This window comes from Euprymna scolopes, chromosome 30 (genome assembly GCF_053919585.1).
Source record: "Euprymna scolopes isolate OS-2025 chromosome 30, ASM5391958v1, whole genome shotgun sequence".
NCBI lineage: Eukaryota > Metazoa > Mollusca > Cephalopoda > Sepiida > Sepiolidae > Euprymna > Euprymna scolopes.
The window spans coordinates 73584672-73595808 of record NC_136511.1 but is presented as its reverse complement, the minus strand read 5'-3'; the positions used below and the strand labels follow the sequence as shown (position 1 = coordinate 73595808).

Here is an 11137-nt window from a genome sequence, read left to right as displayed (position 1 = left end):
CATTGAAGTGGAGGTCTGTGAGACCAAGGCTGATTATGTGAAACGTATGGATAGAGAAAGGGCAGAGGCACTGGCTAGGAAGAAAATGCATGGAAGGTTCTTCCAGGATATAGCAGAAGTGGTTGATGAAAGATCATGGCAATGGCTTAGAGCTGGATATCTGGCTAAGAGTACTGAAGGTTTTGTTTGTGCAGTACAAGAGCAGGCATTAGGAAAACGATTGTTCAAAAAAGTGGTTCTAGGAGAGGAAGTTGCTGCAGAATGCCGGATTTGCGGTAAGACCTCAGAGTCAATTGCGCACATTGCAGCAGGGTGTAGTGGACTGGCCTAGAGAGAGTACCACAAAAGACACGATCGCATGGGATTCCAGATATATTGGGAGGTGTGTAAGAGGGTTGGGGTGAAGTGTGCTGGAAAATGGTTTGAGGAGGTGCCTGATGAAGTGAGAACAAGTGAGGATGGCAAGGTAGAGGTATGGTGGGACAAAAGTGTCATAACGACCAACCAATTGGAACATAATCGTCTGGATTTGGTCGTCATTGACAAGGTCTCAAAAAACTGGCAGATTGTAGACTTTTCAGTACCCTGGGACAGGAATGTGAGAGAGAAGGAGAATGAGAAGTGGAGCAATTATGCTCCATTGGCCTTGGAGATAAGGCATATACAGGGGGTTAAAAGATAAATAATCCCGGTCATAGTTGGTACACTAGTAACAAGCCGTCTGGAAGGACAATTGAAAAAACTATAAATCCCCGATGTTTTATGCGACCTTCAAACCTCTGCAATTATAGGTACCACTAACATCCCAAAGAAAACCTTAGATCTTTGAAGCTCCTGGTTTGAAGCCGGGATTAAGGGAAATTCTCTCGAACTGAATCCCATCCCTTTCCAAAGAGACGTTGATAAACGAAATCATAATTAATATTATTACTGTTATTATTGTTATTGCTATTATTATAATTTTTATTATTGTTATTATTATTATTAATGCGTTTATTATTATTGTTACTATTATTGTTATTATTATTATTATTACAATTATTATTATTTTTATTAATTTTATTCTTATTGTTATTATTATTAACATTGTTATTATTAATGCTAGTATAATTAATTATATTGTTATTGTTATTATCATTATTAATGCTATTATTATTATTATTAGTTATTATTATTGTTATAATCATTGTTATTATTATTATAATTATGATTGTTATTATTATCATTGTTGTTATTATTATTATTATTATTTTTGTTATTATTATTAATGTTGTTATTAGTATTATTGTTATTATTATTAATAATACAATATTTATTATTATTATTGTTTTTATTATTTTTATTAATGTTGTTGTTATTATTATTATTATTAATACTATTGTTATTATTTATATTAACGCTATTATTCTTACTATTATTATTTTCATTATATTTATTATTATTATTTTTGTTGTTATTATTATTATTTTTATTAATACTATTATTATAGTTATTATTTTTATTATTATTATTATTATTGTTGTTGTTGTTGTTATTATTATTGTTATTATTATTAATGCTACTATTATTATTATTGTAATTATCATTATTATTGTTATTATTATTGTTATTGTTAATATTGCTATTATTGTTGTTGTTGTTGTTGTCGTTGAACAGCAGTGAAAATAAGAACAGTCAAGTCGAGGTTCGGTTAAGAAACAAGTGTATTATTAATAATGTACAAAGATAGGAAAGCGTGTATATCTGCTGGGCACTCGGCTAACAGTTGAAGTGCAGTCGCATTTCTCTCACCAGTGTTGGAATTACTAGCGCTATTTATAGTACTAATCGGTGTAAATTCCTCTATTCAAGGAAGGTCATTAATGGGATTAATAACGTTTTTGCTTTATGTTCACGCTAATCAATTCTGTTGATTTTTGTTTTCTGTTTTATCTTCTGTTCTCCGGAGCTGTCTCTGGTATAGGCACCTGAAAAGTATCAAATACTGTGTCTATGATGTCCTACTCGGGCGATCTGGTCACCTCACTCTTCAAGTATCTTTTCCGAATTTGGTTAATGTGACGTTTGTGCACCAAGTCTGGTCCTTTAATCATGTAGACCATGTTGCCTATTTGTTTCTCAACAATGACGGACTCCCAGAAAGTCTTATTATTTTTTAAATTTTGTGGTACTCGTTTTCGAGTTCTGTTGTGGGTTTATGCTTGTACCATTTGTCTGTACGCTCAAAATGCAGCCGTTTGCATAATTCTCAGGGCACCGCCCTCCCCACTTGATCATGCCTGTTTTTGTATTCCTTTTGGGCCAGTTTGCTGCATTCACTTACTATATGGTTTATTGTTTCGTCTCTCTATCCACATAGTCTGCATTTGCTGTTTTTTTGTGTTTTATCGATCCTTGCTTTGATATGGTTGGTTCTTATCGAGTTATGTTGTGCTGCAGTTATTAGAGATTCAATTTCTCAGTTTATATGTCCTTTTCGCATCCATGTCCAGGTGTTTTCGTTATTCTCATCTTTTGTCATTCTTATGAATCTTCCGTGGAGTTGTTTCTCTTCCCATTTCTCTTTTCTCGTTTTGTCATTTGTCTCTCCGTTTTCTGCTTTGTTGTTTTTTTTTTGGAGGAGAAAGAACTCGCTGCCATAATTATCCTTTCAGTGTTTTGCATTATGCATTTTTCTAGTTCGTTTTTTGTATCCTTCACACAGTCTTCTATACAGATCAGTCCTCTCCCGCCGTCTTTCCTTTTCACGTAGAGTCTGTCAGTATCGTCCTTTGGGTGTAGTGCATTATGCATAGTCATGAGTTTCCTGGTTTTCTGGTCGAGTTGTCTCAGTTCTTCTTTTGTCCACCCTATAAACGGTCCAGAGTATCTTACTAGTGATATTGCCCATGTATTAATACCTTTTATTAGGTTTCTGCTATATAATTTCGTTTCCAGGAGTTTTCTTGCTCTCCTGAGGTATTCCTCTCTAATTTTCTCTTTCATTTCTGTTGCTCTGATGGTGTCCGCTTCCAGAATTCCCAAGTATTTATAGTCGTCTTGTTCCCCTAGTGCCCTCATTTCTGTTTGGTTGGGTAGTTCCATGCCTTCTGTCGTTTCCAGTTTTCCCTTTCTTATAACTAGTTGTGCACATTTCTCCATTCTAAATTCCATTTGAATATTTTGACTGAAGATTCTGGTAGTGTTGATTAGTGTCTCTAGCTCCTTTTTGGTCCTTGCAAATAGTTTCAGATCGTCCATGTACATCAGGTGGTTCATTTTTTCCTGTGTATTGGAGAACTTGTATCCGGCTTGGCACTTTCTCAGAATACTGTTCAAGAGTATCATGACTATGATGAACAGTAGTGGTGATAGTGAGTCTCCTTGAAATATTCCTCTTTGTATGTTAATTTCTGTTATGTGTTGTCCATTGGCTGTCAATTCCAGTCGCCATGTTTTCATTGCATGTTCTATTACGTTGGTGATCCCGCTTGGTATTTCATACATTTTTAGGCATTCTATTATCCATGCTTTGGGGGATCCTGTTGTACACTTTTTTGTAGTCGATCCATACCATGGCTAAGTTCTTTCTCCTCCTTTTTACCTCCTTTAGGATCTTTTGATCTATATATAACAGGTCATGTGTTCCTCTTTTTCCTTTTTGGCATCCTTTCTGCTCCTCGGAGATGAGTCCATGGTTATTCAGGGAGTGATAGATTTATTCCCTCAGTTGCGCTGTCAATATCTTCCACATAATTGGTAAACACGTCATTGGCCTATAGTTGCTAGGGACGGATCCTTTCTCTGTGTCCTTCTGTAGCAGTGTGGTTCTACCTTTTGTACTTCAGTCTGGTACGCTTGCTTCCTGTATACATCTTCTCAGGTTTTAGGCTAGCCTTTCGTGTAAGGTTGTGAATTTTTTGTAACCAGTATGCATGTATCCCATCGTGCCCTGGTGCTCTCCAGTTTGCCATTTTTCCTATGGTTTTCTTTAGGGTTTCCTTGTTGATTTCATTCACTGTTCCTTCTTCTATTTGTTCTAACTCTTCTTTTATGTCTTTCAGCCATTCGGCATTTCTATTGTGTTCTCATCGCTCTTCCCATATTTTACTCCAGCAGAGTTTTGTTTCTGTCGGATTTGGTTGTTCTGTTTTTCCTCCGTTCACATTTTGGTAGAATTGGCTTTCATTAGTTTTAAATATTCTGTTTTGTTTGCATTGTTCAGATTTATATCTATATCGTCTCAATCTCGCTTCTTTTGATTTTATTTTTTGGTCCAGTTCTTCATGTTTCTTGTTTAGCCTCTCCCTGTCAGTTACATTTCCAATGTTCCGTTTTCTCTACATTGCTTTCTTCCTGTTGATCTTTTTGCCTTCTTTTTTATGTTTGTGTATTTGGGTTTCTAGTTTTAATTCCCATCCAGGTTTTGCCGATCCGCTTGTCCCTGGTTGTTTTTCTGATTTGAGATTCATACTTACCATTTTGGCACCCGCGTAAATTAGGTTGTTTAAGTCTGTGATTGTATTCGTTGGGATATGTGGGAGGAGTTTGTTAACCTTGTCTGTTTCTGTTTTTAATTTCTTCTGCTCTTGGTTCCTTAACGATGGGAGCTTTGTTTTTTCCTCGTTCATCAGCTGTATTATTTTATTTATTTCATTTGCTTCATTCTCTGTTAGTTCTGTTTCATTGTTCTCGGTTTCCACGTTTGTGGTCTTCGTTCTTTGTTGGTCGTCGGCCTTTAGTGTTTTTACTTATGGCGCTTCAACTTACTATTATTGTTAATATTATTATTATTGTTATTATTATTATTTTTATTATTATTATTGCTTTTACTATTATTATAATTAATATTAATATTATTATTATTTTTAGAGTTCTTATTATTATTGCTATTATTATTGTTATTATTGTTATTATTATTTTTTATTATTATTAATTGTATTATTATTATTAGGTTTATTGTTATTATTATTTTTGTTATTATTATTGTTGTTATTGTTATTAATATTTTTATTATTATTATTAATGCCATTATTATTAATGTTATTGCTATTTTTATTATTATTATCATTGTTATTATCATCGTATTTATTTTTATTATTATTATAATTATTATTGTTATTATTACTTTTGTGATTATTATTATTATTAATGTTATTATTATCATATTAATGCTATTATTATTACTATTATCATTATTATTATTTTTTTTATTATATTTAGTATTACTATTATTATTGTTATTATTATAATTAATATTATTGTTATTATTATTATTTTTATAATTACTATTATTATTATTATAGTTATCAATGCCATTATTGTTATCATTATTATTATTTTTAATACTGTTATTATTATTAATATTATCATTATTATTATTATTATTATTATTATTATTATTATTAATGTTATTATTATTGTTATTATTAATGTTGCCATTATAATTAGCAATGCTTTTATTATTAGTTATTTTTATTATTATTAATGCTAATATTATTATAACTATTATTGTTATTATTATCATTGTTCTTATTATTAGTAGCAGTATTATTGTTATTATTATTATTAATGTTATTATTATTGTTGTTATTATTGTTAATATTACTTGTATTTGTTTATTATCATTATTATTATTAATGCTATTATTATTAATATTGTTATTATTATTATTATTATTATTATTATTATTATTATTATTATTATTATTATTATTATTTGAAGCTCCTGGTTTGAAGTCGGGAGGTAGGGAAATCCTCTGGAAATGAATCGCATCCCTTTCCAGAGAGACGTTGATAAACCAATCAGAATTATTATTTATATTATTATTAAAATTGTTTAATTATTTGCAGGTCAATATGGTTATCCTAAATTCCACGTTCCTACTTTTATTGGCTTCACAATCGCTGTCATCAGCTCAATAATTGAATCTGTTGGGGATTACTTTGCTGCAGGCAATATCTGTCAGACAGGTCGACCTCCTAAACATGCTATCAACAGAGGTATTATGTCTGAGGGTTTCACAGGAATCGTCTCTGGCCTCATGGGTGCAGCAAATGCCACAACTTCATATAGCAGTCACATTGCCCTTATAGGCATCACAAAGGTACTTATTATAACACTATTTACATGTTACTGTATATCTATATGCACTGCCCGCCCGCCCTGTGCGGCCCGGGCGACAAAATTATCTGTTCCGACAAATACTGCAAGCAAAGACCATATGTGGGGATAACCCCACATATCAGACCTTGGTCAATGTAGGGGCAACCCTTCATACCAACAGTTACTATCCAGCTCCCATTTCCCACCTCTCGGGAGCTGGTCCCCCTTTTCCCTCCACCTCCCTCTCTCTCCACATTAAAAAATGGCCTTGTGCCAAATTTGCTCAGTTGGGAAGCAAATAAATACATACTGTATATCTATATCCTGGACATTGACAGCCGGAAGTATATGGCATCATTGCAGGCCGGTTTGTAATGGCCTTATAATTCAGGAGTATTAACATTGAAAAAGTTCAGGGGCAAAATGTGGGCACTTTTTTGTACAGTATTTGTTTTGTCTTACTAAAGAGTCACCACTTATTGAGGCCCAAAGGCCACTTGAGAATAAGTTTTAACGAGTGGTCACGTGGATGATGAGTAGGACTAGGACAACAAAATATTCTTTTCATTGTTTTGACCCTCGAGTGTGTATCTGTTGATATTTTATATGCTTTTTTATAGAGTGATGTGGTTCTCGGTTGATCAGCTGTGTCGGATATATACTCAAGAGTCAAAACAATGATAAGAATATGTTGTTGTCATAGTCCTAATGATGAGATAACACTGCGATAATGGTGGAAAATACGCAGAATTGATTGTTTAAAGGGTGGCTTAACAAAAATTTGTTTTCATTGGACTTGAAAATGACCATTGTTTTAGTCGGTTCCACAGGCGAGTAGTTTCAAGTAAAAAGAATATTGCTTATAGAAGTTTCGTTTAGGTTTAGAGAGAGAGAGAGAGAGAGAGAGAGAGAGAGAGAGAGAGAGAGAGAGAGAGAGAGAGAGAGAGAGAGAGAGATTATTGGCATTGGTTATAGACTCAAGCTCATTCGAGCATCTGCCATAAAAATAATGATAGCCTACTAAGTGAAAATGTAGCAGGGGGCAGAAAAGGACATTGCTCACCAGATTTCAAAGCTGGTTTTGTACACTGTCCAGGTAAGAATAAGGGTTTTGAGTAGCCCATCCCCACGATATCTCAACAATACTCCATCCTAGGATATATTTGGCTTTTATACAGGTAAAGGATTGTATCAGGAGTGAGATACCTCCTGAAGCGATAGAATAATTTAGTCATTTTTCAAACGATCTTGCCAACAAATCGGACGTAAGTCTTTCATTTTAAATTCTAAAGTTGAGTTCAGTCTCAGAAGTTTGTGAAAACAGAAGACTTCCTCAAGACGAGAGTCATTCATTTCACTTGGAGTTAAGTGGGGATCAGAGCATTGGTGGTGAAACGAGAGAAGTTTAGCTTTGGACGCAATTATTAAGCTATCCTGGTTAAATATGTATAGTCCTGGACTATGAGGAAATTACAAATCTACTTCCGCTAATTTCATGAATTTACAGGGAAATAGATATCTATCGTACCTTTTGCATGTAAAACAAAACAAACAAAAAACTGTTCATTTTATTTTAAGAAACGCAGTTGATACCATTAAAAAATACCTTTCGGTTGGCAATCATTTTTCAGTTCTATTAACCCTTATTCTTGAGTGGCTTTTGGTAATTGGTGATCCAGATATTAAAAAAGAAAAAAAAAAGACATTCATAAAACAAAGATTGAGGCATATAAATTATTTTATTGGAATCCATTACTGAGATGAGTATTATTTTATTAATTTTATTTATTGCGGACTATTATCCTCATCTTTATTAGTTGTTGTTTCATGACGTTTCGGTCAACTATTCTTCTGGCCTTCGTCAGGTGGTAACCGCAACTGGATACAAACTCCTGATTTTAGGTGGGATAGCTACCATCTGACGAAGGCCAGAGGAATAGTTGGCCGAAACGTCGTGAAACAACAACCAAGAAAAATTAGGGTAATAGACCGCAATAAAAATATTAATAAAAAATTGAGGCATTTTTAACAAGAGCTAAGAAAACAAAAAAAGGTGAAAATACACACACACACACACACACACACACACACACACACACACACACACACACACACACACACACACACACACATATATATATATATATATATATATATATATATATATGTTAGGTATTTAAGTTTTACGATCTGAAAAGGTTAATTTTCAAATATAGAACTGTTATTGCTTGCAAACAAAGAATGCAGTTTAAAAATATATTTCCTTAACCCATCAGTTTTCGAAGTGTATTCATCTCTTCAGAGGAAAAATATTAGCAAACGTTTGCTCCTTATTTGCTAAAGGTAATACACATAGAAAAATTAAGTTTTTAAAGTTTTTAAATCATTTTAGCTACGTAGAATAAAGGAAAAAGGATATTGAACTTCAAATCCAAAATGCATGCTAAATGATGAGATGGAAGTTCTTGGTAGTGGGTAGGTAAAAAGATTCAACGTGTATTCTGAAGTATATATATATATATATATATATATATATATATATATATATATATATATATATATATATATATATATATATATACTTCAAAAATACCCGTCGTTGACTGGGTCCAAAAACAGCCTACAGAAAATGGACTCTGATTTATGAAAGTATGATAGGTTATGAAAAGGAAGGGTTGTAAAGAGATAGCTTCGAATTTGGGGGTATCAAAACCAAAGCAAAATATGATGAAAGTAAAAATAAAATAGATAAACCCCATAATTTATTATACCATATCTGTTCACACTGAAACACTTATCACAATATTCTGTGGATCTATATTTAAAAACCTTGTTAAACTTTGTGACATATTTACATTCTATGGAAGTCAGGCACGAACAAACACCCCATAATTTTACTATACCATATTTCTTCAAACTGAAACATAATTATCAAAGTATACTGACGCAGATAGATATGAAAAGTCCTTATTAAAGGTTGTGCCTATTTCAATTCTATGGAGGCCAGGCGCGAACACAGACTCCACAATTTTATTATAACATCCCTATTTAAGTTGAAACATACTTATCAAAATATTCTTATGTACATCTATATCAAAAACACTTATAAATGTTTTTTTTTAATTTTTAAATTTTTTATTTCCATACTTTGTGGACCAGGCGTGAACGCAGACCCCACAAATTTAATGAACCACCGTTCTGCCAGATCGAACATACCCATTCCTGTGTCTTAATACATCCTCGATACATCTTCTATCATTATATGTAATCAATTTTTTAAAATAGTCAACCATGTAGGAGCCTATTCGTGACCACACACACACACACACACACACACACACACACACACACACACACACACACACACACACACACACACACACACACACACACACACACACATTCAGCTTTATATTATAGATATATAATAATGGCGATAATAGAAGTCTATTTAAACATAGAAATATACATTATAAATATATTTATTCATGTAATAAATAAGATATAGTTAAGCAAAGTTTAAATCAAACTAATCAACTAAAATTATTGCAAAAAAAAAAAAAATAATTAGTTTCGTATAAAATAAACCTAAATTCATACGTTCTGTATTTGACCGTTATCAATATTATAAAAGAAAATAAATATAAACTAAGTATAAATAGTAAATTAATAAATATTAAGGTATTTTTTATATTAATTAGTTAACTATTTATGAAGACGACTGATGAAACTCAGTTGAAACTACTTGCAAAAAAAAAAAAAAGAAAAAAAAACAGGTAAACGAAGACCGCTGTGGGACTTTCTTGCACAGATTCAACTAAGAAATAAGAACGACAACTCGAAACATTGAAAAATTACAAAAAAATTTTTGGGTCTGAACACTTGAAATTTTAGATATAGGTTCATTGGACATGGATCTAATTTAATAACTTTATTTGAGCCCAAAAACAATAAATTTAAGATGTCATAATAGGGTTCAAAGTTTAAAAAATTGACCACTTTTTTTTTTTTTTTGCTCAACATACATCTCCAAATACCCGGGCAACGCCGGGCACCCATATGCTAGTATATCTATCTTTTAAGTAACAAAGTTTCTAATATTAATATAACAAACATGTAGTTCTTAATATTACAAAAAAAAAAAAAAATAAATAAATAAATAAAATAAAGAAAATAAAGGAAAATAAAGAAAAAAGAAAAGAAATGAAATACGACGATCTATGCAATTGGAAACAAATATTTTTAACCTAAAAAACACAGACTGAAAACGTTACAAAATATGAGGAATAAAATGTCTTAATAATAAAAAAAAAGAAATAGTCGCAGTTTTTTTTTTTGTTGGTATTTTTAAAAATTGCATCTTTTGTGTTATTAATCTTATAAACATTGTTGCATCAAAATGTTGTAACTTTCTTTTTTAATGCTTTCATCTTTATTTAAAATAATAAAAAAAATCCCAATTCTTTACAACTATAGTCGCATTTTCATTTCTTTTTTATGATAAAGACTGTATTTTTTTTTGTTAATAATGTTATAAAGTTAGTTAATAAAAATAGAGTAATCGCAGTTTACTTTTCTTCGCAATTTTTTCGCTTTTTGTTTTTTAAAGTTAACATTTATTTAAAAAAGTAGTCGCACTTTTCTTAAAATTCGTCAAAGTTGCAATGTTGCATTGGTTTTAGTCACAAAATTCTCGCATGAAAAAAAAAAAAAATAAAAAAATAAAAAATAAAAAAAATGAACGAATGTTTTAGTAAAACAGAGTTTTTCCCCTTAGATCAATAGCGAGTTTTATAAAAGCGCCAATTACATTTATATTGTGTTGTTTTATACACAATACCAGCACGCCGTCCGGCGTTGCCCGGTTGTAAAATACTCTTAAATATGATATTTTAGCTTATGCAGATTACATAATTATTATTATTATCATTATTATTGTTGTTGTTGCAGTAGTAGTAGTAGTGGTAGTAGTAGTAGTAATAATAATAATAATAATAATAATAATAATAATAATAATAGTAGTAGTAGTAGTAGTAGTAGTAAAGTCAGTTCT

General features: G+C 31.6%; 1 protein-coding gene across 1 annotated transcript in view; it reads left to right on the top strand.

Annotated features, from left to right (window-relative positions):
• Window positions 1-11137, top strand: part of LOC145254524 (solute carrier family 23 member 2-like) — a 92823-nt gene that overhangs the window by 59991 nt on the left and 21695 nt on the right. The window contains exon 5 of the mRNA XM_080113051.1: window positions 5832-6085. Within this exon, the coding sequence (XP_079969177.1) occupies window positions 5832-6085 (254 nt within the window). The remainder of the gene's footprint in view (window positions 1-5831; window positions 6086-11137) is intronic.